Raw genomic sequence first — 27,954 nt, forward strand, 5'->3', positions numbered from 1 at the left:
TGGTAATGTTATCAGGTTAAAGATAAATTTGATATGTTTGTAGAGTTCCAGTGAACCAACAACAGGTTCACTTGGGAGAATGTCAGCGTTCTAGCACACATTATAGCAGATACTCAAACAGTGGCAGAGGACAAAGGTTTCACTTGGACCTACAGAAATGCTTTACCTCAATGGACGTGAACTTTGGCTTATCAAACACCACTATTAACTGTAACAATAAATAATATTAACATTTTTGTAAAATATTTTTTTGGATTATTTTTAAAATATATCCACATGCCTACATCTCTTGCTAAATTTATTACAGTAGAAATGAAAATATAAAGAATGTAAATATATGGGTTTCATGTGGCCGATGTAAATATATATATATATATATATATATATATATATATATATATATATATATAAATATATATATATATATATATATATATATATATATATATATATATATATATATATATATATATATATATATATATATGGCTATTTACACTTTATTTTTAAAGGTGTCCTTGTAAATACACATTTAAATACTGAGTAATAATAATTACTACTAGGTTAGGATGAGGGTTTGGTTTAGGGTTAGTTGAATGTAATTATGCATAACTTATAGGCTAGTTATTATTACTAAATGTAACGTGTAATAAAGACACTGTAAAATAAAGTGTTACCATATATGTATGTATATTGTGTGTGTGTATATATATATATATACATACATATTATACAATGATAGAAAATAAGGTGTACATAAATTAAGTTAAAAGAAAACTTTTTATAAAATATTAACTAAAAATTCACTATTAAAATGAAAAACAGAAATTGTACTATTAAACTGTCAGAACTGAATCAATCACTGTCAATCAACCAAGCACACGTACAAGTGCAGGATAGGACTTTAAATGTGTTCATTTATTCTTTATTTTTAAAAGAAGCGTAAATTCGTAATTTCTTAACCTGATATTTCAAATGTGAGCAGAGATAAAACTAAATAGAAAATCATATTTAAGTGGTTTTGTGCAACCGAACAGAATGTTTGAGAATCTGTTTTTACAGCTAGCACTTCAAGCCTGGATTCACTAGTGATTGATATGTTTGTGGTGCATGGATGGAGCCAGCAGTCTAGATAACGGCTTTAATTTCACTCTTTATCGGTCCAAAGCATTTTAACACCCTCATCCAACACACACACACACACACACACACACACACACACACACACACACACACACACACACACACACACACACGCATTCAATAGCTAGTTTTACTTTAAAAATATAGATATAAATAACTTAGGTGCATTCTGCCACGGTCATGTTTAGTTTCATTGTCTTGTTTAGTTTAGTCATGTTTTGCTCTGTCAATGTTTTGCCTGTGTTCTAGTTCATCATTAGTTGCAATGGTCTGATTAGTTTACACCTGTCCCATGTTCCATTAATCACCTGACCTGTGTATCTAAGTCCTCTGTTTCCTCTGTGCAGTGTTCTGTGTTAACGTTTATGGTCCTCGTGTAGTGTTATTATCATCGTTCATTCTGCGTCAAGCATCATCCTTAGGATTTAAACGAAACGCACCCCTGACACATACATGGACAACACTCCTTTAGATCCAATTTCTAACATTCTTTAGGTATTTGGTTACTGCTTTCAGTTAAGAAATAGCAGCATCCATCTTCACTTAAACAGAAAGGAAACACAGACACTGTCCTGACCACCCATGCACATGATTCAGCAGCCTGCAGGTCATATGTTTCTCAGGCTCCTCGTATTAAACTAATAACCTACATAGAAACACCCAGCGCTCTTAGGGGCCTGTGGACATGGGCATTCAACCTGACCACAGACTTCATCGGATAGAGTTACTAATAAAATGTACTCAACAAAAAACAAGCCATTCATTAATTTGTAGGACTGTTCACTTATTTAGTGAAGCAGTAGGGTGAATTCAGGAATGTTTTTCACTTTATGTATATATTCACTTTATGATACAATCTAGAGCACAATTAAAATGTATCTAAACATTATATTTAATTTCCAAAAGTTAAAACAACATGTAAAAGTCATTTGGTTCATAAATTAAAAAGCCTTTTATAAAAAGTTATTTTGCAGATCACTGCATATTTTAATAGAGAGACCGTAGATATAAAATTCATATACTATAGAGATTAATGTTTCTTACAAATGCCTGTATATCAGCCTTAGTTATAATTTAAAAATTTGCATGTCAGGACACATTTTCCCTACCATCCTCATCCTGGCCAAATCAGGTGCCACATGTCAAATATAGAAACAGGTAAAATGATCATATTTACTCTGTTTATTGAATCTTAAATAATTACAGTGTGGCACCCCAACTTTATCTGTTGTTAGACTCCTTGTGCATACAAAAATCTCACTGGATTATTACAATAAATGGCAGAAGTAATGTTTGGAAATGTGAATGATATTTCGTATTGACAGTACGGCAAAAGATATAAATAACTTAAGCTTAAATGAAGCTTAAAACCATTTTCTTGTGTGAAAATAATAACGTGCGTAAGACTTTTGCACAGTACTGTAGCCTATATTGCTGTATTTAAACGATTTTTTTAATTTTATTTTTTTATCACAGTTTCTACACAACTGGTTTCAACTGTGAACATAAATGTGTAAATACGCTGCAATTTTTTTTTTTTTTTTTTTTACAAAACCTACTTTTTTACATCACTGAGAAAAGAGGACCAAGCGAATATCAGGCGTGATCTGTTTCTTGACAGCTCTTGTTAAAGCAGAGTGACGGAGAAAAGATTCTGCTGCCAAGGCAAGTTTTCCCATCATGGCCTAATGACTGGAACATCAGCTGGTGTATTTTCTTAATACTGCCTACAGATCATAGACTGTAAATTAAGCCTTTCTAAGCTTAACTGTGCCAGCCCGACACTGAGAAAACTAAGTACAACATTTGCAGGTTGATTCCCCTGAAAAGTGTAAACACTGCCTAGTAACGTTAGGCCAGCCCGACACTGCAACGTTGGCTCAACCAATGGCGAGAGTTTGAGGTGGTTGTGAAATTGCATATTTCTCAAATTATACAAAACTTTGTGGACTTTGTGAGGTCATAGATTAAGACCAGTAACTATACATTTTATATCGAGCTAACAACATTTACCAAACGATAGTCAAATATGTCTTATTTTTATTGTTCATATTTTATTTTTGCTCTCGTCTTACCTCAATCTTCACCTACAGTAGAGACTGCTTGTGCTTGCAGCTTGACACTTGACAGGCTGTTGGGCTCATGAATATTAATCGCGTTGACTTGTCTGCGTTGATCTCTTCATTGCGATTTGCTGAAATCAAACAATGGCATAACAGCTTGCGTGTTATATTCCGGCCCACTCTTGAGGAGAACTGGTAATACTATAAAACATGCCTTTAAACAGTTGTAACTTATTGTACAAGTCAGATAAATTTACTGTACCTCTTTATGAATTCATATTCATAAAAGAAACAAACAATCATAAAATTATATAATTATACAGTGATATGGTGTGGTAAATGTTAGGCCTAAAAGCTGACACGTTAATCCATTAATTGATAGGCACCAAAAAAAAAAAAAAAAAAAAAAAAAAGAACAAATGAAAAAAAAAAATTTGATGGAAATGTACGTAGTTTACGTTTAGTTTAGTTTTTTTTTATCGTATTGCAATTGGGGGGGGGGGGGGGGGGTAGTTTACCAGACGTCCAAGAAAAGTTGGTTTTGAAAATATAAGCCTAAAAGCATTTATCAGAATCAATTAAAATCAATAAATAAGCAACACATGGACATGCCAGACTCTGAAGGTCAGTTACATAAACCTGGTGTGTAATGTGGATATGATGTCCCAGTTTTCGAAGCTGTTACCAGTTTTGTTGTCCCATAATAATAGGGAGTAAAGGAATAGAATTGGATTGAAGAAATTTGACAGTTAGGCCTAAACTGCGGTGCAGTAAACAAAAACAGTGAAGCTTTAAACCCAACCAAAAGAACAGGCGACAGCTTTTGATTTTTAACCAGCAGCACCTCCTCCTCTGACATATTCTGTACTTAAAATAAATATTTTAAAAATATATATATATTTTTTTATAATACCACATTCAGAGTTCATCAGTATAAATAGTTCAAACGTATTCATGGCTGTAATTTATCGCCACCTTCTGGACAAATGTTGAATCCACAGAAACAACAACATTTATCGTAATCACGTAAAATTAGAATTTATTTATTTTTCTATGAAAAGAGTGAACATAAAATTAAAGAAGCAATTAATGTTGGAAATGCATCATATGATAGAAAGCCGCTGTAAAATGACTTAAGCTAAATTGTGAAACATATGGTGCATATTATTACAAAATGTAAAAACACAACAGCACAAAATACTGCGTGCTTGAAATCACATGATATAAGACAAAACTGTGTGACTTAGTCTCAGCTATTGTGACTGGAAATCAACTAATTAAATGATATAATCACTGTAAATCATTGAAATCCTAGAAAGGCTATTATAAACATAAATCAATACAACTATTCAAATAATACAGAGCTTTATTCGGAGCCTTACATAGAGTTCCGCTTTAAATACAACCATATCCGTGTCCCTATTCTTTATCGTTTCCAAGGGCGATAGTCTGTACTTCAAGTGATACAGAGATGCTTGCTCATGCGCTTTTGTGAAATAATCCACGGTAATGCGAAGTACGAATCCTACTATAGCGAGGGGCTTATCATAAATATTAATTAGCCTATTTCTGCTTGGTTGCCTCCCTAAAGCGTCCAGTAACGTACCGTATTTACAATTCACAAACCACACTTTCTTCAAAAAGAGAATAGTAATTCGCCTTCTGACTAGATCCCACCTATCATTGTCCGCCTTTCAACCAATCAGTGAGGTTTATTGGACTAACGTCACACAACGTAGGTAATGTTCATGCAAGCCGTCGCCATAGTAGGATTCGTAGTGTGTGTGTGCGCGCGGTTGTCCACCGTGTACCAGTCTGAGCGCACGGCGGATCTCCTCACTTTGACCAGAACCATGGCTTGAATTACACTACCAACTGGCTATACTATTATCTAATGGTGTTCTTTTAACCAACATGCGACGCCCTGCTCTGTTCTACTGACCTGATAAAGAGCCAATACCCCGGTCGGTTGGGATTAATTTTCTGCGCATCATTTGGACGGCCGTTTCTAGAATGGAGCACATCAGAACACCAAAGGTACTGCTGATGTCCTTTTATGTCCCGACCCGGCATTTAATGATAGCTCACAATGCAGCATCCATCCTCTAGATTTCTTTCATTTTGAATAGCATATGCTTTGAAAAAAAAAAACGTAATATGTGTTTTCCAAAATAATCTTTTGTAAAATAAATGGTTTGACAGAATAAGCCCAATGATAGGCCACAACGAAGCCCCCATTTTCCTTCATCTATTATAGTGCATTGTCACAAGATCTGAATGGTTCTGCCTGAGCACTACCATGAGAGTCAGCAGATGCCATTTAATTTTAAATAAATACTCTTTAGAATGATATTTTACTGTTTTAATGTAATCAAGGGCAAAATAATCCAGGTTAGGACAAGTACATAGATGATCTGGCCCTAGCTAAATTGTGATTGTAATTATTGCAAAATAATTAACATGACCTTCTGAGCTATTATATTTTTTTGGTAGGGTAGGATATTTTTTTTTTTTAGTTTACATTATATAATGTACATCACAAGGTTGGTAGCATTTTATATAAATTATATTTTATGATTTGTTGTTTTCCAGGTGGAAAATGTGCGCATGTTTGATAAGCTGACCCCCAGGAAGTGTATGGTGGGAACATTATACCTCTCCTCCACTCACACTATATTTGTAGAGAACTCGGAGGCCCGCAAAGAGACCTGGGTAGGAATCGAAACCTTTCCATGCAGACAATCAAGCTTCCTCTTGAAAATGACCCCAGTTGTTTAAACCACAGTGACACAAGTCATCCACTATGTTAACTGGTCTCCTATAAATTGCTAGAACTGCATTTTTGTCACCTTACTCTGTTTTTTTATCTGCTATAAATCTTTTTACATTAAAGACCTCTCTTGTTCTGCTAGATTCTGCACAGTTTGATGAGTAATGTGGAGAGACTCCCGACAAATCCATCAGGAAGCCCTCTTATTATCCGCTGTAAGAACTTCCATGTTTATAGACTGCTGATCCCACAGGAGAAGGACTGTGCAGATGTGCTGGCTTCCCTCACTCGTCTTTCACATCCAGGTAAAGTGCCTGATGAAGGTCGTGAGACCGAAACGTTGCTAAAAAATATATATATTTTTGATACTCATTTGCAAGTACTGATAGTGTGCTGGGGTTCCTTGATTTTTTTTTTGTACATCCGAGTAAAGTAAAATGCATATTATAAGTAAAAAAGGTACAAAAAAAGTCACCTATTCCTTTAAAATGTCACGGAATAGTCGTTGCAGAATGTATATTGGCTTTCATTTATCTTTTAGGGTTTAGTTCGGTATTAAAATTAGGGGGTTTCTAGATTGCCAGCTGTGGTTGCCAGAAATTCAATTAAAAAAATATGGTAAATAGAAACGCACATGACATGACAGATGGCCAGGTCTCAAATGCACAGGGTCACAGACACAGACAAAAGACCATCAGGTAAATGCACTAAAATAAATAAATATCGGTAATAGAAAATGTAACACAAAACTCCCTGATGTACATAACTAGTGAAAAAAAGAAGACAAACTTTGTTAAATAAAATGTAATCATATGTGATGTGTCGCACTGAGACTTCTTGGAATGTTCACCGTAAATAGTTTTTACTTGTTAAAAACCATAAATATGTCAGTTTGTTCACATTTTAAAATGCATATAATGTGATGTTAAGCCATTTACAGTGTTTCCCCGTATATCGTAAGGTTAACCAATAATCAAGTTTTTACTCTAGCATTTTTACAGTAGTTCTCTATCACTACCATTTTAATAGAAATGGTTTAAACTAGTGTCTTGTCAGCTGTGAGCCTCCATTTTGAAGTCATGTAACAAATTTACTCGCATATGATTTGGCGAAGCATGGTTAATAATCCGTACATTTTCTTCTGTGAAAATTGAACACTGTAGCTTTTTTGCTTGGACAATGCTAGGTCTTAGCTGTTGCATCACAGTGCATTATGAAATACACCGTCTGTGAAATTTAGGCAACGTCAGAGCACAGTTCTAAATAGCTTTGTGAGTTTTGCCCATGGGACCCACACACTCGTTAACTTTTACTTGTGTGTCTCTCTCTCTCTCTCTCTCTCTTGCAGAGCGCTATGGAGAGCTTTTTTGCTTCTCTTTTAACCCCAACCTGGATAAAGACTTAAGGGAAAAGGCCTGGGCCTTCATTGACCTGAAGGCCGAATTCATTCGAATGGGAATACCCAGAAACCTTTGGCATGCCACAGCAGCCAATCATGAGCACAGAGTCAGTATGAGCTCAGATGCCTGTTCATCCTCAGGGTCAATAAACATGATTTCCTTTTCCACAAAATTTCAAAGATCAGTGTTTGAGTTTTTCGCCTTAAATTATACTGCCAAAAACAATATTAAATGTGATGTGTGGATTTATTTTCTGTTTATGATGTATATGAATACTGAACAAAGGTAGAAGACTATGTACTTAAAGGGATAGGTCGCCCAGAAATCTAAATTCTGTTGTCATTTGCTTAACCTAATGTAGTTTCAAAACTATGACTTACATTCCTCTGTGGAAAAAATAAAAGCCATCCAGATTCTCATAGTAATCAAGATATTGATGGTAACAGCGACACCTCTGATTGGTGAATTTTTCACCAGGATTATGGGTAATGCAGTTCTTCAATGGAGGTTTGGCTAGTAAACAATTTTGTAAAAAATGAAATTGAAATCACATGAAAATGCGTCTTCTGCAAAAGCATGTATCATTGCTGATGGTTTTACAGAGCAATATTTTGATAAAAAATGAATTGATGAATCTTGTATAATAAGCACAGAAATGTTTCTTACTAAAGTAAACAGGGCCGCTGTTGAACTTAAGAATGTAGAACAATAGTTGTAATCTGAATATTTTGATTGGCAGTTGTGTGACACTTACCCGTCGGAGCTGTATGTGCCTAAGTCAGTCTCTCCTGCTGTCGTTGTGGGCAGTGCCAAGTTCCGGAGTCGAGGACGTCTTCCTGTTCTCTCCTACTACCACAGAGACTCCAGTGTAAGTGCAAAAATAATGATACTCCTTTAAACTCAAGAGTAACCCTTTGCTGGCTTTTGCTGGATTCTCACACCATTGCTTTTCTAGGCATCAATCTGTCGGAGCAGTCAGCCTCTTTCTGGTTTCAGTGCACGCTCCTCAGACGATGAGCAGATGCTGCAGGCCATCATGAAGTCAAACCCTGTCAGCGAGTTCATGTATGTGGTGGACACAAGGCCAAAGGTGAGAGATTAGAAACACACACACACACACACACACACACACACACACACAAAAAAAGGTTGGACAAGCTGTTGAGATTTAGATGGGGTAGTTTGAAAGTTTTCTTATCTATCTGTCTGTCTGTTTATACGCAACCATTCAAAAGTTTGGGGTGGCTAAGATTTTTTTTTTGAAAAGAAGTCTTTTAGGTTTACAAATGGTGCATTTATTTGATCAGTAAAAACAGTTACATTTTGACATATTATTTCAATTTAAAACAACTGTTTTGAATTTGTATATATATATAAAAAATATTTTAAGGATGACTGGGTGATCAAGTTACATTTCTTAGTAAATCACAGTTGAAAACGGTTGTGCTGCTTAATATTTTTTGTGGAAACTGTGAGGCATTTATTATTTGATGAATAAAAAGGTTAAAAGACAGCATTTATTTAAAATATAAATCTTTTGTAACAATGTGAATGTTTTTTACTATTACTATTGATCCTATTGATTCTACTATTGATTCATTTCTTTTTTGTTAATCTAACTGACCCCAATCTTTTGTTGGCTTTATATATATATATATGTTAGTGTGTGCTTTGTATTTTTGCATAGTGACAATTTCATGACATTTAAGCACCGCCCTCCCCCTTTATTTCTCGTTGTAATGTACTATGCCATAATGTACCTTACCATAACTATACCAGTATGCCATAATGTACCATAGTGTAAATAATCCAAATAATCCAAAATACTAACAGTATTGTGAGTTTGAAACGCTGTTTGTAACTGTTTTCAGCTGAATGCCATGGCTAATCGTGCTGCTGGGAAGGGCTATGAGAATGAGGACCACTACACTAACATAAAACTGCAGTTCATTGGCATAGAAAACATCCATGTCATGAGGAACAGCCAACAGAAGCTTATAGATGGTAGGCAGATTAATCATTATTACTCCTGTACCAGCAGTGATCACTTCCTATCCATATGGAAATGCACCTTTTCTGTCTATTTGTTGCAGTTGGTGATCTCGTGGCTCCCACCATGAGTGATTTCCTCTGGGGTCTGGAGAACTCTGGGTGGCTAAAACACATCAAAGCTGTACTTGATGCTGGAGTCTTCATTGCAAAGGCAATACTTTTTTAGAAAGTTTTAAAGATGATTTAGTACCCAAGTAGAAAACCTAAGTTTGAAAAGCATGTGATTGAGATAATCACATATGTATTATTCTGTTCATGTGTGTCCACAGGCAGTGGCGGAGGATGGAGTGAGTGTTCTGGTGCACTGTTCAGACGGGTGGGACAGAACCGCTCAGGCCTGTTCGGTGGCTAGTGTGCTACTAGATTCATACTACAGAACTATCAAGGGACTGATGGTAATAACTTTGATGATTGATACATTTTGCTTTGCTCAAAAAATGCTGGTCTAACATCATCTATAAAAACAAAATTTGTATCTTTTATTTTTTTTGTCAGTATTTAAACACAAGTCTTCTTCCTTATAGGTTCTGATTGAAAAGGACTGGGTGTCATTTGGACACAAGTTTTCCCACAGGTTTGTTTTTTATTTCAATTTACAACAGCTTTCTGTGAATCTCTTCTACTGTGTTTGTTGTACATGGATGACATGCAAAACCAGAAAGGTCTCATTACTCAATCCATAACAGATACTGTGACTAAACAATCAGTCATACAGTATACAGTGATAGACTGTGTGATAAGCTTTAGGTGAGCCACTACAATATAAGCATGAAATGCTACAGGGTCAGTTTACCAAAAAATGAAACAAAGGAGAAATTTTCAAGAATGTTCAAACTGTTTTTTTTCCCCCATATAGCAAAAGCTTACAGTGACCATAGGCATAATTTAAGTGGTCCATACAACTCTCCAACATATTACAAGTCTTCTGAAGTCATACGATCACAAGTTACTTAATGATTTAAAGTAGTTTGCATACATGCATATTCAAACTTAGCATGTCTTAGTGTGATGTCACTGAAACCAAACACTGCTAGTCCTTTCTTGTTTTGTAATATGACACGTCGAACTGAAATATGCAAAAGTGCGATTGAAATCTGAGAAAAGAAAGGTTTGGAATTAAATGAGGGTAAAGGATGACAGAATTTTTGGAAGGTGAACTATATCATTACTTCTACTATTTCATCTACTACATTTCATCTTCATTTGTTAATAAAACCAGTTGCAAATTGTCTACAGTGGACTATCTAAATATTCTACTAACTATAACTTTGCAAGTAACTAACTCATTAATTTTCAACTACATGTCAACTAACTTTCATTAGTGTATTAGAAGATTGTCAGTTAGGGTTTGGGTTAGTAGAATAAGTTGATTTGTACTTGCAAAGTTACTTATAGTTTGTAGAATGTCTTAAGTGGACTGTCGTAAAAAAGTGTTACCATAAAATCTTCTTTATTCAGGTACGCTCATCTTGACGGTGACCCTAAGGAGGTTTCCCCAGTTATGGACCAGTTTCTGGAGTGTGTGTGGCAGTTGATGCAGCAGTTCCCTTGTGCGTTTGAGTTCAATGAGCGATTCCTCATACAGCTACACACACACATCTACTCCTGCCAGTATGGGAACTTCATTGGCAATTGCCAGAAAGAAAGGAAAGACTTGAAGTAAGAAAACCAACTATATTTTGCCACTTTTTTCATGGATATGGATAGTAGAAAGGGAAGGGGGTGAACAGAATCAGCAGAATTTGCCAGACTTGTACTTGCACCAGCTGCATGAGCACTTGCAGACTTGCAACGTGTCATAGCATGTAGGATAACTGCTAGGTCACTGCTTTGACAGAAATATTACTTTTTGAACTGGGATGTGTTAGATGTACTAGGATAGATAGCCCACATTCTGTTTACTGGCAAATTGCCCAAAAATGGCAGGATCCAAACCGATGCTATTGCTACGTAACTTTTGTGAGTCCAGGTACACAGGTTTTTATGAACGGGCCACATGGTGCTGGGTTGATATTATGACAGCTCTTAATAGCCCAGACACAACAAACCAAGATCAAAGAACTAGTAGGAACAAAAGCCGATTGTGGTGTCAACTCATGTTGCTTGCGTCTGGACCAAAAACTTGTTTGAACACACTGCAAAGACTACAGACAATGTCCAACCACTATGAACGTACTGCATCAGCGTGAGAGGAAATACCTCTCCATACCAGCAGGTGGCAGTGGTCAGTATTTGTCATTCAAAATGGGAAACCAGAAGAGCTAGGACTATGGCTATACACAAACCGTAAAAAATGCTGTGTCCGAAATCATGTATTACGTGATGCTTCAATGCTATTCACAACTTCTCTCCTGTGATATCATGGGATGCTAAAGTGTCCATCAGATATACACTTCAGAACCTGGAAGTAGTACCCTGCTTATCCATCTTAAACCAGAATAAATTCCATGTTGGTCCAGGCTGGTTGGGGCTTGTATAGTGCTAATCTAGCTGGTGGACCAGCATAGCCACACTGTTCTCCAGCAAAACTGAGCTGGTGTAGCTGGGGACCAGCAAATATTTGTTTTTCTTCTCGTATGAGAATGAAATGGCTCGTTTCCACCGAGCGGTACAGTACAGTACAGTACGATTCGGGATGGTAAGCCATGATCCGGCTTGCGTTTCCACCACCAGCAGTACCCTTATTTGATAGGCGTGGTGTAGCGATCCACGTCATTCTCACACGAAGAAGAAAGCGACACAGTGAACAACAATGGAGGACATACAGCAAATCTTGTTCTTGCTTCTCGGCATGTGGCTTTTTGTCACAAGAAGAAGAAGACAAGCTTTGTTTGAGCAAAGGCTGCAGGCTGCAAGGAAAAACACAGCCGAAAAAGCACGCGCAAGTGACGATTCTCTGTCAACCAATCAACGTTCTGCAGTGACTCTAGCTCCACCCTTTATTACCGGACTACTGTGTTAGGTACCCCAATGGAAGGGTCCCAAAAAAGTGGTACAGTTCGGAATTAGGGTACCATTCACAACTGCTGACAATGGAAATGGCAAAAATTGCGTACCAAACTGAACTGCACTGTACCGATCGGTGGAAACGAGGCATAAGCTGGAACAGCCAATAAGAGTGATCACAGATGGGCGCCGCCAATTCAACGTGCTCATTCGACCTGAAAACCAGCTAGTGCCAACGGTGTACAACACTCCGAAAAACTAGGCCAGATGTCTGCATGGCGTGGAGGCCTGTCTGAGAACTATGGTTCATCGCTTTACATGTTTAGATTCTTTTACTGTCTGAGTGGCCAGTTCTTGGCAGAATAAGCTGCAAAGCGGACTAGACAAACATGCCAATACTTCTTCAAAAAAGGGTTAGTTCAAGAGTTCAATATCCAAAAGACTTTACTGATGACAATAGAGTTTAGACTGAATATTCATTTAAAATTTGTTTATATATATATGAATGTTTAAGTTGTAACCAACTACAGCAATAAAAAAAAACTGAGGTTTAGATTTGATTCTATGTCAAGGGCTTACCAAAAAATCGAGTTTAAAACAAAAGGTAATCTAACTGTTGGATCAGCTTGGTTTCATTACCTTAATGTGCTAGTTTACTCATTCAATCTCCCTCTTTGTACACTATGCAGGTTACAAGAGCGAACGCACTCTTTGTGGCCGCACCTGTGGGAGAACAGGGCCGAATACACAAACCCTCTGTACAGGATAGACCACAGCCAGACACAGGGTGTTCTGAAACCTCTCACCACTGCCTACTGCTTCAAGTAAGTCAACCCAATTTGAATGTCCCTGATGCCTTTAAATGATCCTTTAACCTTCCTTCACGTCGTACAATAGTCGTGCTTCCTTCTGAATTGGCTCAGAGATGACAAAGGTCCATACTGTAAGAATGAGAACGTGAAAAATGAAACCATATTGGACACAAAATAGCTTGCAGTGACACCTTTGAATTTCTTTAAATAAGAGTTAAAGGTGGGGGGAAAACCCTACACCAAGGCACTTTCGTGGACTTTAAAAAAAGTACTAGGGTGGTTTGTCCCTTTTAATGATTTAATTTAGGTTAAGATATCTATATTCTTGATAGTTGAACAAATAACCTCTCGTGTAAGCCTCGTCGAGTGAATTCAGGAAGTGTCAAGGTTACTTGGTAAAAACAGTGTAGAACAAAGCTATTGTTATGCTAACCATTTTATTACACTTATCACTGGTAAAATAGACTTTAGACCAGGGGTGTCAAACATACGGCACAATCCGGCCCAGGGGATGATTTGAACACTAATAGAAAATAGAGATGCACTGGTTGACTGGCCATAAATTGGAACTGTTTTAAGTTTTATTTTGGCAGATATCTATTCCGGACTTGCACACAAACTGCTTTGCAAACATTTCCCAAAATGTCATTTGTGTGGGAATATTATGAAGTCTGTAAACAGGCACAGCAAGCTCACTGTTTGCGAAATATGGGAAGAAAAATATAAATATTGAAATAGGGGTAGGGGTTTATATGAATGTATCTCTGAAGGGAACTGTCTCAGAATAGATGGCCTCTTACCTTCATAAAATGTTGTGTTTTTAAGCAGCCCTGCTTTGTGTACAGCGGTAAATAAGGAAACGCTAAATACGTTACATAAACGCCACCTACTGTCAGAGAGAATTTTCATTTTCATTTTCATTCAGTCCATCTGCTGTTTTTGTTTGTGCAGGTGTCTTCTAGCATAATTATAGCATAATTTTCACAAAAGTCAGACCAATCTGTTTTTGCTTTAAATCTTGAAATTATACATTTTATATATATGATTTAAATAAATAAAAAAAAACTGTTTATGCTACATGTGTGTAGCATCTTATGTTTGCATCATGATTAAAATTGTAGTAGTTGCCTCTAATTTTAAATGGCTGGCCACATATATTTTTTTGTTTAAGGCCAGTTTGGCCTGTTATAGAGCAAATAAAAATAGAGTAGATGCTTTTTTTTATGCTCTGTAAAAGCAAATTCTCTTTGTAAAAACTTCCAAAGGATGAGGATGTGAAGACGGTGGTTAAAATTACCACAGTGAAACAACGGCAGTATAACCTTTTGACGATTGCCTCTCAAATCTTCGCAATGTCTAAATATTTTTTTTGAAAACAACATAACTAAAGCATAACTTTAAGGGATAGTTAACACAAAATTTAAAAATCCTGTCATCATTTACTCACCCTCAAGTTGTTCTAAACCTGTGTGAATTGCTGAACACAAAGGAAGATATTTTGAAGAACGTCGGTAACCAAACAGTTGATGGGCCCCATTGACTTCCATAGTATGGAAAAAAAATACTATGGAAGTCAATTGGCCCGATCAACTGTTTGGTTACCGACATTCTTCAAAATATCTTCTTTTGTGTTCAGCAGAAGAAATAAATTCATTCTGGTTCATTAACCATTTTATTACCATCCTAAATGCATTGTTCTTTGCAAAGTGAATAAAATGGGTTTGTTGGGTAACACTGTGCAATAGAGGATTAATCAACTGGAAATGATGTTCTAGGTTTTGGAAGGGGATGTACGGCCGTGCAGAGAAAAGTGTGACTTCACAGTCTCCAGCCGATTGCCTGAACGCAGTAAGGGAGGAGTCACAACAATTGGAGGAGGAGCTTAGCACCCACCAGGAGGTACCACGGGAGACGGACGCTGGACAAGGCATACAGATGCATGCATAAATATCACATAATATGTATCATAAGCATTTGAAAACACATCGCCCTCTCTGGGATGGGATTCATTCTGACATTACACATTACAGTATGCTGCACTGCGGCTGACTGACTTTGACCTCTTCAAATTTGCTTACCTAAACAGAGAATTGTCGAGCTGAAGGAGAAAAATTCAGGGGAGAGGAAGAAGACCAAGAAGTTGTCTGAACGGGCCCGCCGTCCAATTCCAAGCGAGTGTGAACTCGGCAGCCCACTGGACTATTTCACCACACCGAGAAGCGAGAAACACACTCCTCCTTTCACACTGCCACTAGAGCTAGCAGCCCAACCTAAGAGCGGTGACCCCGATGACCTTTCAACCTGCAGCGATTTTGAGTCAGGCGTGGCTGACCTCAGTAGCCACTCCTCCAGTGCTGGAGACGACGCTAAGGACCCCGATTAGGATAAGGTGGTCAAAACAAACGCCTGAACTAAAACAGAACTGGTGACAATGAGGGATAAAAGCACAGTAACCAGTATCAAACAGGGAACTATGTTGTATTTTTAATGTTATTTTAATTTTTAAATCTGTGTGTGAATTTATATTTAATTATGTGCACAATATCCAAGATGGTCTGGCAATAAGACCTTATTTCATTATAGTAAAGTTATTTCTTGTGTAATGTTTTTAGGTTTTGGGTTGACTGTGTATATTTTGTATATTTTATGCATCATTATTTTATTTCCATAACCATGTACGGAACAGCATATTACCATACTACTCATACTAATACACAGAACATATATCAGATATCCAGATACATACATTTGCCAAAATACACACGGCTTAAAATACTGTGTCCCACAAAGCAATGCATAAACTGGAATATCTGCATTTTTTAATCGGCGTTCTTGATTACCAATAGGTTTTTTTTATTATTTGTTTGAGAAATATGACGCAACTGTTTTATTTTAACGTATGCTAGATGACTGTAGAGTAACATTCAATTGTTTGAAATGTAAAGCATTTTATAATGCTTTCTAGTTTTACATACTATATACAGAAGGAAGAGTATGCTAGGATTCCATTCCAAACATAGCCCATATCCTCATGCAATTTGGTCCGTACCTATCAAGACCATCAGATTCCCACCTGCGTGTTTCGTTTGTACTCAAAGGAACTCTTAAATAGAAATTGTGAGAATTTGCTGTATATGTGAAAACAAGAACTGTATATCACCCACACTACATTTACTTCCCATTTCAGTAACTGTAGGCATACTCTGACACATAGACAATCAGTCCCTCACACATCCACATGATTAACTTTTCAGCTATACCAGTAAGGTTTTGTCTGGAATATATGAATATAGGGCAAAAAATGCTCTCAATAAAATGTTTGACAAACAGCAAACAAAATTACAGCATATCTGGAGCCAATTTTTACTGAGAATGCTTGTGTTAAATGGTGTATCACATGTATCTGGGTACTCAAGTTACTGTCATTCTTTGATGAACATTAGTGAAATGTGTAATTAGCGCCATTAGCTCTTTCCCCACCAGTGTTTTTAAAAAAAGACAATATTTCATGGCCCCCAGAAGATTGGTTGTATGAATAGCTGAACATACAATATATCAAAAGAAAGAACAGAGCCTCTACTTTAAAAAATAAAATAAATAATGATTCTAGCTTCATGCATTCTTTTTTTTATCAACACTTCAATGTAGGTACAAAAAAGAAAGTTACATAAAAGAAGCAACATTTTGAAGCTAAGAAAATCTGATTTTTTTTTTTTTTTTTTTTTTGCCTGTTTTGATCCTGATATTCACTACTTTTTCAGAAGATGCATAATAGCGCCCACTACCATATAACAGTGAAAACACAGGAAGGCGGGAAATTCCGGCAGTGGTGGGGAAAGAGTAAAAATAATTGTTCCTAACCGGTCAAACAAGTCAAACTCAGCCTTGCAGTGCTTTGAAAGAGCCAACTTACAAATGGCCTACTTGTTATCAATGAAAAGTGGCACATTTCACCTTTATGTAGAAACTGATGCACCGATAATAAAATTCTGCCTGACACTGATAAACCAGTATTTATTTTCATGTTAAGGCAGATAATCGATAAATGCAAAATTAAAATCCAATACTATTTTTGCCTATATATTAAAAATAAATCATTGAACGGCTAAAACCATTACTTTTAAATAAATTATTACATAGAGTATGAGAAATGGATATTTGTTTTCATAACTGAATATTAAATTCAACAACGTAATTACATTTCTAGTGTTCTTAAATATGTTTTTAAGTCAGCCCTATGGCAAACAATCTCAATTTAAAAGTAGGAGAAATAAGCCCAATTCAATTAACAATATCTATGAATTTAATAAACCTCACAGCCGATATATTGTGCATATACCTCGTTTCATTAAAGTTACTGAAGATGCAAAACCACACTTAAACCATAACAGAGATTATTCTAAATGTTTTATTAACCTATCAAATTAAATAAACATATAACACAATGTCTAATTATAATAAAGGCTTTTTTTATCAACATTATTAAATACAGTATGTTTTTGTCGTACGTTTACGGCAGCATTAACATTGTTGAAAATCATTTTCAAGTGCGTAAAAGGCCCAACCCCATTTGTCACATCATCAACTCAACTAATAAGCGTAGAACTCCGGCTGTTTCTGAACACTATTAAGGACAGATTGCATTTGGGTCACAGCCAGACTGGGCACATCCAGACGTACTCGCATCTGGTCTACTCAATCATTGTGAGTGTAACACTTTTGGAATCATGTGCAAAAATCATTTTGATATCATTAAAGAATGATGCAGAAATCTCTTTTTGTCAAATGTATCTAAGTTTGCCCAATCAAGGCTGTAGACCACAAGATGTGCTGCTTGTCTCAAGCCCACCGGTCTGCTGGTAGATTGATCCCAAACCTGCGATAAAGAATAGAATGGAGCGTTTTTAATAAACATGAGTGTTGAAAACACTTTTTTACTGCTGAGTTTCACTGAGGGAAACGTACCTTCCTCCATGGAAAGAGCACTGGGACATTCAATCTAATGTGTTGAGGGGAATTGTCCATGTGTGTTCATGCATTGCTGGAGCTTTTCCTCTTTGGCTCTTCTGCAATGGCAAAGCTGAAACAGAAGGTTACATCATTATCATGTTACACAAGTTTTCATATCAGACCTTAAGATAAGACGCAATGGCTTGACAAGTGTTCCTGTGTTGACTTCCTTTTGTAACAGGAAGTTGGAGCAGAACAAAAGGTCTCGCGAACATCACACTAATCTTGTGAAATGTTGTATAAAGTTATGCTCATCAAAACAGCATGATTAATTGTATGTGTTGTGTGGTACTGTACAATTTCCCTATAGCTTTCTACTGGAGATGCACAGAAGACGCATGAAACAACAATTTGTTTGTTGTTTCATACTGAATATTGCTTTAATACCGTTCTCTTTTCCATGAAGTTGCCTAAGAAGTCGTCAATCTCGGTCTTTCCTTCCAGAAAGTGTTCCGCGGTCTCCTCAGACTCCTCTTCAGCCTGATGGGCCGCTACCTTTAATCTGGCCTGCAGCGCGCTCAGACTGCAGCTCTGGTGGAGGAATATGAAAATGAACATTTCTATAAAAAAAACTGCTGAATTTTCAGCATCATTACTCAAGTCTTCAGTGACACATGATCCTTCAGAAATCATTAGAATATGCTGATTTGGTGCACAAGAAACAACTTTTGCCTACATTATTATTATTGTCAGTGCTGAATACAGCTGTGTTGTTTCATATTTTTGAGGAAACTGTGATAGACTACCATTCAAACTTTGGGGTAAGTAAGATAAAAAAAATAACACATTACACTGATCAAAGTGACAGTGAAGACATTTATAATGTTACAAACTATTTTTATTTCAAATAAATGCTATTCTATTGAACTTTCTAGTCATTAAAACATCCTGACAAAAATGCATCACGGTTTCAGCAAAAAGAATATCTAAAAGCAGCAAAAATCGTTTCCAACATTGATAATAATAAGATTCAGAAGAAGAATCAGAAAGAAGAACCATTAAAAATCAAAATAAATAAGCACTCAATCAACTTTGGCATCACAGGAATAATATTAAAGTATATTAAAATAGAAAAAGAGGTATTTTAAATTGTAATAGTATTTCAAAATATTACTGTTTTTACTGTATTTATGATCAAATAAATACAGCCTTGGAGAGCAAAAGACACTTCTTTCAAAAACTGGTGTGTGTTTGTGTGAATATATATGTTTTTTATTATTATTTTGTATTTTTTTTTTTCTTTTTTTGTATATGTATATGTATATATAATATATATATATATATATATATATATTAGGGCTGGGCAAGTTAACGCGTTATTATCGCGTTAACGCATTTATTAATTAACGTCGACAATTTTTTTATCGCACGTTAACGCAGTTTTTTTATTATTATTTTGAAAGTCCGTTGCTCAGTTTAGCGGGGATGCTCTGCCATGTGTAATCCCTCCTGTTGATGTCCTGATAACTATTTAGATTCAGGAAACTCACAAACAGCGAGGATCAGTCTCTCTTCAGTCTCGCGTCATTTACAAAAAGTTCAAGACAATTCAACTTCGGCAGCGGGCGGGCGTGTGCGCACAACCGTGACAGTTTCACGTGAACGCACCCGCTTGTCCCAGCGCCTTGTGCTCGACCACTTCACCTCACTCTACCAAACGCGAATAGAGCGTCTGGCGCAAGTGATTTCAATGTTAAAGTCAATGCAAAGACGCGTTTATGCGCGTCTAGAGGTCCTGCTATGCGCGCGCGCGTCAAGTTCGCGTCAAACCTTTGCTTTTTACGCGCGTCAATTTCGCTCTGGACGTGCGAATGGATTCAAAATCTTCAACGGTAGACGTGAATTTGACGCGCTATTCACGTTTGGTGTGAACTGTGAACGCAGGAACAGGGAAACTTGCTACTGAACACAGACTGTTTCTGCTGCTCCCTGATGAAAGATACTGTTGATACCTGTTCAGAAAAAAGAAAAAAAAGAAAAAGAAAACAGGACTCTGATGGTAACTTGTTTAACAAGCTAAAAAGGTAATGCCTTGGCAGTGGCAAATAGCTTTGGTTTAATATTTGATTTGATTACATTAGTGTTTAAGTTGAGATTTACAAGAAATATTTTATTGCTACTGTGTAAAGGGAATACTGCTGGTAAAAAGCACATTAGGCTATTTATTTAAAGTTTTTGCAAACCACATGTTATTGCACTTTTGTGTATATAGCAGTACATTTAGATCTGCTATACACTATACTTTAGAATTCATTATAAAATTTTGCTCGTAACAATGCGATTAATCGCGATTAATCGCAAGAAAATCATGCGATTAATCGCGATTAAAATTTTTAATCGTTGCCCAGCACTAATATATATATACAAAATACAAAATAAAAAAAAGAGAAAGCAAAACACAAAATGGAGGCAGAAAAAACACAAACACAACAGGTATGCAAAATCCTGAGGTTTGATATTTTGAATATTAGACCACATGAAGACTGGAATATTATATTTTCCAGCTCCTTGTCCAAAGGACACGACATCAGGTGTCAAAATGATAAATGCAAAATAGTATTTTTTCCATCTTTGCATGTGTGTTTTACCTCACTGAGCTCATGTTGTCTTTGCATTTTGGTTTCAAATACCGACTTCATCTGGGTTAACTGTTCATACTACACAAAAAACAAAAACACACCAGATAATCGTTAGCGTCTGAAAGGGAAAGACAGTGACAAGATTACAATGTACATTGGGCTCCAGAAGTCTGAGACAGCTTGTGAAATTAATGCTTCAACTTACTCTTTTAATACCATTACATTATCAACATTGACAATAAAAAAAAATTTACAAAAATTTAACTGAAAAATGATATCAGACTTTTGGACCCAAGTATTTGTGACAGCATTTGTTAAAGTACGTACTTTACACAGCATCTCTTGTCTCTTGCTCTCCAGCTGAGGCTCAAGCTGTAGGTTTTTCTCTGAAAGTAAAATATATTCCTTCTGTTATTTGCAAAACTGAACCAAAAACACTGATCTGATCTACATGAAATGTGTGACAGGTGTGAGTTTATAGTTTTAAGGGCTAGTTTGGTGATTCAAGTTATCTGTGAAAAATCCCACTGATCCCACTTTAGTCTAAAATTGATGTAGAGGTTAGTAACTGGCTCAATTGGCAGTGCCCTCAGGAAACTCACTGGCCATCTCTACAATGCTGTTGACCAGCTCCTCTTTGTCAGAGGTTACTTGTTTGAGCTGAGGCAGACACATGAAGAACTCCAACAGCACGTCATCTTCATCGTTCATGTCCTTCAGTTGAGAAACACTGGATTACAAACACAAGACGACAGAATGTGAGTAATGTCAAGTTCATATGTAGTTTTAAGAATAGACTAAAGTAATTGGTGTATGTTTTAGTACAGTAAACTACCTAAACAACAAGATCTGATTCATCCTCAGAACAAACAAATGCAAGACAAAACAAATGCCCTGAAGTTTCGTACCTCATCTCAGATAGTTCTGGAAATGTATCTGGGATTTCAGGCATCTTGTATATGTGTCCATTCAGACCTGACTACAAAGGAAGAACAACAAGAGTGAGAATTTACAGGTTATTGTGGATTGAATTATGTGTGTTCCTGTTTCACACCACACAGAAAGTGGTGAGTAATGCCCTCCATTATTGAATGTTGCTTCATAAAAGCCTATGTTGCAAAAGACTAAGCTGATTAATAAGATATAGTGCATTTTGAGTGTTACAATTCAGTGTGCTATGAGTTATGGAAGCCAAGTTTATGTCTAAGTTTTCTTTCTCATAATTTTACCTTTTAATGTCATAATTTTGACTTATCTCATAATTTTGCCTTTTAATGTCATAATTTCGACGTATCTCATAATTGTGCCTTTTAATGTCATAATTTTGACTTATCTCATAATTTTGATTTTTTTTAAATTTCCGACTTTTTAAGTCAATTATATGATACAAAATAAAAAATGGCCAAGTCATAATTATAAGATAAAAAAATCAAAATGTACATAAGTCAAAATTGCCATCTTATCTCAATTTTTTTTTTTAAATTATGGATTTTGACTTTTTAAGTCAATTATATGATAAAAAAAATAAAGAATGACAAGTCATAATTATAACTTATAAGTAAAAATTTTTCAATTGAAATAAGTCAAAATTGACATTTTATCTCAATTTAAAATTTTTACATCAGATTTAGTATGTCAAAATTTCAACATTTTATCTCATAATTTCGAATTTTCATGTCAATTATGATTTACAATCTTTTGCAAAATTATGCTGCACAGCACTACACTGCTTATACAAACAGTGCGGATACTGTAACCTGTTAATATGGGTAATTAACATTGTCATAATTTAATTATAAGATAAAAAAATGATTAAACACTACGACATAATATAAAAATCATAATAGATAAGATAAAAAGTTATTATTCTGCCATTTTATCTTATCTCATATTTCCGACCGTCTTTTATCTCAGACTTAAAGAGGCTACATGCGATTTTCTGAAATTTAAACTCGCGACTGACACCTGTGGCCAAAAAACAGAAATGCTCTTCCTTTCTGCTCGCTCTTGTACGTGCACACTTCACAAGTCATCCGCTGCAAAGAAGTCAACATTATGTTTACAGAGGTAAGAACAGTCAAATACATATATTGTTTGAGAAACTAAGTTTGTTTGCTGACTAGCGGTGGTGGCAGAGTGATCTGAAACGTTTAACATGAACGCGCTTGACGTCACATCCGCAGACAGCGCGCGAAAAATCCGACCCGACAGAAAATAGGAAAAATAGGATACAGGCTTGTGAGCTGACAAGGTGTCAGTATGCTCATCAGGAGATGTTTGAGTCATAAATGGTCAAATAAAAAGGCTATTGTTACGTTTATTTTGGGGAAAAAGTTGCATATAGCCTCTTTAAGACTTAGTATCTCAGAATTTCAACTTTATATGTCATGGTGGAAATTGGCTCAGAAATATGTCTCAGAAACTTGCACCTACAGTTCTGCTACACAGCCCTACGTTGCTCATACAGTGTGAATTAACCTCTTAATATTGTGTGTGATGTGAAACAGATGAGGATTTCTGTAAAGAAATATTGTGGGCTTGTTTTTAATGTAGCAGGGGGCAAAGATGGTGATGGAAATTTAAAGTAAACATTAAATGTATCACCTCTAGTTTCTATTTTATTTGTTCACAACATCCCAAATCATAATATTGTGGTCTGAACATCAGAAATTAACTTAAAATATGATTTCTATACAATCAATTCAAGAAACAAATGTATGTGGTTTGAATTTTTATTTAAAATTGCAAGTTGTCTTTTTCATTGTTCAGAACACAAGTACTCAGCGTCACACACAATGTGAGCAAGTGCCTCTAGATGTAGTTGTGCAAAACACAGTGAATGTAATAGTAGTAAACCAACTGGCTGATTTTGACCTGAATGCCCATTAGGTACCTGTGAATCAGCAGTTGGTACAGGAAGAGGAAGGTCTGTGATGAGTCCATAAGCTGGTGCTGCTGGTCGGGGAGGGGCTTGTTGAGGCTCCGCCCCTGCATGTGGCACAGGGGCAGGGCCAATAGGCCGCTGACCATCCTGTGGTTGGAAGGCAGGAACAAAATGGAAGCTCTGAGTTGGGTAAGGAGGCATCCCAGATGGTTTGTACATACTGAGCCACAAGACAAAGAGAACAACAAACACACAAATTAGAGATCTTCCTCATTAGACGTGATTTAACTTGTAGTAACATGGTAAAAAAATTTTAAAAAAAAACTCACTAAGGAAAGTTGGGATCTGACATCAAGGCAGGAGGACTTTTCCAGAACTCATCTAGCAAACTCTGAATAACTTTCCCTAAATCTGAATGCATTCCAAACTAGTGAAAAGGGAAAAGAAAAAGAGAATTTCATTACTGTTGCATAATACATACTTAGATAGCTATGCAGTTTAAAATGAACACAAAAAGGCATTTGACTTGAGAAGTTTATCCAAAAGGTATTGATTGGATTGTGAAAAGTGGCATTAATGTTTGGACAATTTGAATAATTTAATAATGTGCACTGACAAATCATAAGACCAGGAATGTTTATTAATGAAAGTAAACATAGGCTATATAAGTATTGATTTCATGTTTACCTAAAAGAAATCCGAGTAGAAAATCAGAACATTTACATGTAGTGCAGAAGGACTGATTTCACACAAGTCATATAAAATGACAAATAACTTACATTAGTTATGAGTGGGCTGGTAACCATTGTTCCATTATTACCGTCTACTAAATGATGACCTACTGGTGGAAACACACTGACCACTGGTTTCTCCTGAGGGAACTGTGGTGGGAGTAAGCTGTGGATGACAGCAATTGGAAATTTATATGAAACAATGTGTAAATGCAAATAAATAAAACCAAATACATGTTTATACTTACATATTGACAGTAATAGTTGAAGTGTTGATAGTAAAAGGAAGTCTGTACTCTACATCCTTCTGAATTTCTGCAAGACTATGGAGACATCAGAATTAAGTCAGACAAATAAGTAGACATTTTTTGGTCATTTTTTGTTTATAAAGTCAGCATGAAACAGACAATGCGATAGTATTTTCTTCCCTATTGTCAAGTCAATTCACTGTTATTTATATAGCGCTTTTTACAGTACAGACTGTATCAAAGCAGACTTACAGAGATAACAGGAAAATAACAAAGGCTGTTTAGGCTGTACAGCAGATCTAGAAGAAAATAGAGTCATAGTCCAGCTAAAGTAAATCCAGTGATGGTTCATTTTTGTTGTAAAAAACGTTGTTAATTTACTTCATTTATCTATACAGCCGCTCTGGAGAAAACAGTGATGTCATTGTCCAGCTCAGTTCTCATATAATGGTGTCAACGAAGGCAGATCAATATGACTGAATATGTGACATATATCCAAGCGAAGCGGCTTGTGTTGTGTGTTAGGCTGTGACTTGAGTTTGTTGAATTGATTGGATCGTTGTGGTTTGCTATTGCTGTGATCTGCTATTGCCTTCCTGTGATTTCATGTGAGTGACAGGTAAACACGTCATCAGAGACATCAAAAGAGATGTCATTGCAAGATATTTTGATCAAAGATCACGTTTGTTTACATTAATTAAAAAAAAAAAGAATAATGATGATGTTCAATCATTAATACTGCTATATTCCATAAAAAATAAGCACTGTCCATTTTAATACTGCACATACAAAAACAGACCTCCACCTGTTAGTAAATCTCAGCCAATCACGTCGTTTGGGGGCGGGGCTATCTTTTTTGCAGACCAATGGAGGAGTCCGGGAAACATGTTTGGGAACTATCAATAATATTTTGCGAATCGTTTGGTAACTTGGCGCAGAATTGAGAATTACCTTTCAGTATTATCAAGACTGGCTGCTTCATATTAGTTACATTCTACGAAACTGACAGATCGATTGTTCAGATGAATTTTGATGAACTCGCCATTGCGTAATGTGCCAGATCTTGTGGTCTGAATAACTAATAAATGTCACTTCGTCAGAACTAAGGAAGTCAAACCCTCAGGAACAAAATGGCTCTATCAGTCAGTTAAGAAACAATACAGGGTGTACCGTGCCACTAATTTATGAACCTGCCCTGTTGAGTAAGAAGGGATCTGGAGTAAACAATGAAGAGCTAATACTTTAATCTGAAACATGTACGGCACATCCAGAACGCGCGCGCGCGCGCACACACACAAAAACACAACAACAACATACATAGGGTATTCCGGCTGATTCATGTCATCGAGCCGACCAGCGAGCACGTGTTATAAATACTGAAATCATTAGATGTATAGGTACATTTTGGCTGTCTCAAATCCTAGCGAGCTTCCTCCTGCTGTCTAAATACCTAAACGCTGTCCAGGTATTGAGCTCTCTAGGTTTGGGACACAGCCATTTAGCGAGACTTACTTGGAGTGAGCAGCTTTGAGAGACTCGATCTGTCTCTGTCTTTGTTTCTGTAAACTGTTCAGAGGAGGGATCGCTCCAGAGCCCTTGGACAGAGGGAAAATCCAGTTCATCCTCGACTGCCAAAACGCAAACTAACGCTTGAATCTCTCGGCGGTGTCAGTTTTAAGAGGCCTGGCGAAATGAAACAGAAATTCAAGAAATACCCAACGCCACCATTAGCATTAGCTACGAACCTATCTAGTGTTTACTAATGTTAGCGACCTAACACCCGTTTAAATGAGTGGATATGGAATCTAAATTAAACAATGAAATAGCCGCTAAAAGACCTGTTGGTTTTAATAACAATATTAGAGATTAAGAAGTACACGGGCTCGCAAGAAAACAACCCGTGTGAGCGTGACGTCAGCTGTTTAGCGCTGCTCGCGTCATCACTCACATCAGGGAGGAGTTTAAAGAGACACGGGTCTAAAAGCATTTACGGCAGGTTGCTGAGAATTATTAGTTTTTTTACGCAATAGAATAAATGTATATCACTATTTTACACAACGACATGCCCCTAACAGTTGGGAAATCATTCTTACAAGTTACCATGCTAAGTGTATCGAGCGCTTTAACTAACGTTAATCACTGGATTAGCAAAATTACGTTTACTATAAGCGACATTAATCAACAAGTGCGTTAGCTTAGCTTACGTCTTTGACGCATTAATGATTATGAAGATGTTATTGTTTTTTAAGTCACTTTTTTTCCTCGCGATGAGTCCCTACCGTCTGTGAGACACCTAGTGTCAGAAGTGACTTGAGCTGGGTTTTTTAAAGGAAGATTAAGACTATACTTTCAGGGATCATTTCTATAGTTTTTAACTTGGAAGTGCATTTCTAAAGTGACGAGTCTCCCAACCCACGATGAAGAGCTTTGATACTCTTTTCTGAGCGTGAATCGGGTGTAGAGTAATGATTTACTTCATAAGCTCTGCATCATTGATGAACGTTCCTTACTGTATTATACAGTAAGGAGGAAAGGGGTATGATCAGAGTGGTTTTTATGAAACGGTGAAAGATAGAATTATATTAGTATATACAGTAATATCTAAAAAGTAAAGTTTTTGGTGGAACAAATGTATTGGTGTGTCTTGAGCTGTGAAGAGTGACTAACAGTTTCAAATAGAACATTATAGTTATTATGCTTTATATTGTTAATTATACTTTATATTGTTAATTAAACAATCTGAAGCATTGATGAAATGATATAGCTATTTTTTTTTATGACCATCATGACTGATTTTTTTCCTCATAGTATTAAAAAAAGTTGGCTTAATATTCACCTGACATTAGTCGATCTGTCTAATTTTGAACAGATTTAAGACTAAAAATCCCATTGTTTCAGAATTCAATGTCACTTCTCTCTGTGTCGTCCCTACCGTCTGTGAGACATCTAGTGTCAGAAGAGACTCGAGCTGGGTTTTTTAAAAGAAGGTTAAGACTATACTTTCAGGGATCATTTCTATAGTTTTTAACTTGGAAGTGCATTTCTAAAGTGATGAGTCTCCCAACCCACGATGAAGAGCTTTGATACTCTTTTCTGAGCGTGAATCGGGTGTAGAGTAATGATTTACTTCATAAGCTCTGCATCATTGATGAACGTTCTTTGCTGTATTATACAGTAAGGAGGAAAGGGGTATGATCAGAGTGGTTTATATGAAACGGTAAAAGATAGAATTATATTAAAACAAACAATAATATGTAAATACTAAAAATTTTGGTGTGAGAAGTGTATTGGTGCGTCTTGAGCTGTAAAGTTTGAC

General features: G+C 36.3%; 2 protein-coding genes across 4 annotated transcripts in view; one reads left to right on the top strand and one right to left on the bottom strand.

Moving 5' to 3' along the window:
* The first annotated feature begins 4,971 nt into the window (after positions 1-4,971).
* mtmr7b (myotubularin related protein 7b) overlaps positions 4,972-27,954 on the top strand; it is a 189,577-nt gene continuing 166,594 nt past the window's right edge. The window contains exons 1-14 of one of the 3 annotated variants that reach the window (XR_013824022.1): positions 4,972-5,243; positions 5,799-5,918; positions 6,119-6,281; positions 7,325-7,482; positions 8,116-8,244; positions 8,332-8,466; positions 9,248-9,380; positions 9,470-9,579; positions 9,698-9,823; positions 9,953-10,002; positions 10,887-11,087; positions 13,064-13,198; positions 14,962-15,085; positions 15,273-16,503. Coding sequence is in view for 2 of the 3 variants with exons in the window: in XM_079898740.1 (XP_079754866.1) it covers positions 5,220-5,243; positions 5,799-5,918; positions 6,119-6,281; positions 7,325-7,482; positions 8,116-8,244; positions 8,332-8,466; positions 9,248-9,380; positions 9,470-9,579; positions 9,698-9,823; positions 9,953-10,002; positions 10,887-11,087; positions 13,064-13,198; positions 14,962-15,085; positions 15,273-15,569 (1,905 nt within the window). In the remaining variant the exon portion in view is untranslated. Of the gene's footprint in view, positions 5,244-5,798; positions 5,919-6,118; positions 6,282-7,324; positions 7,483-8,115; positions 8,245-8,331; positions 8,467-9,247; positions 9,381-9,469; positions 9,580-9,697; positions 9,824-9,952; positions 10,003-10,886; positions 11,088-13,063; positions 13,199-14,961; positions 15,114-15,272; positions 16,795-27,954 lie in introns of those variants that run through there. The other 2 variants (XM_079898741.1, XM_079898740.1) reach the window with 2 other exon arrangements.
* Positions 17,877-26,584, bottom strand: vps37a (VPS37A subunit of ESCRT-I). Its single transcript, XM_079898766.1, has 12 exons — positions 26,151-26,584; positions 24,639-24,713; positions 24,439-24,556; positions 23,989-24,086; positions 23,669-23,879; positions 21,684-21,754; positions 21,378-21,505; positions 21,103-21,161; positions 20,785-20,853; positions 18,584-18,727; positions 18,152-18,266; positions 17,877-18,062 (listed from the first exon to the last, which is right to left on the bottom strand). The coding sequence occupies exons 1-11, from the start codon at positions 26,258-26,260 to the stop codon at positions 18,186-18,188; spliced, it is 1,164 nt and encodes a 387-aa protein (XP_079754892.1). The 5' UTR covers positions 26,261-26,584; the 3' UTR covers positions 17,877-18,062; positions 18,152-18,185.

Source organism: Squalius cephalus, assembly GCF_949319135.1.
Source record: "Squalius cephalus genome assembly, chromosome: 2".
Taxonomy (NCBI): Eukaryota; Metazoa; Chordata; class Actinopteri; order Cypriniformes; family Leuciscidae; genus Squalius; species Squalius cephalus.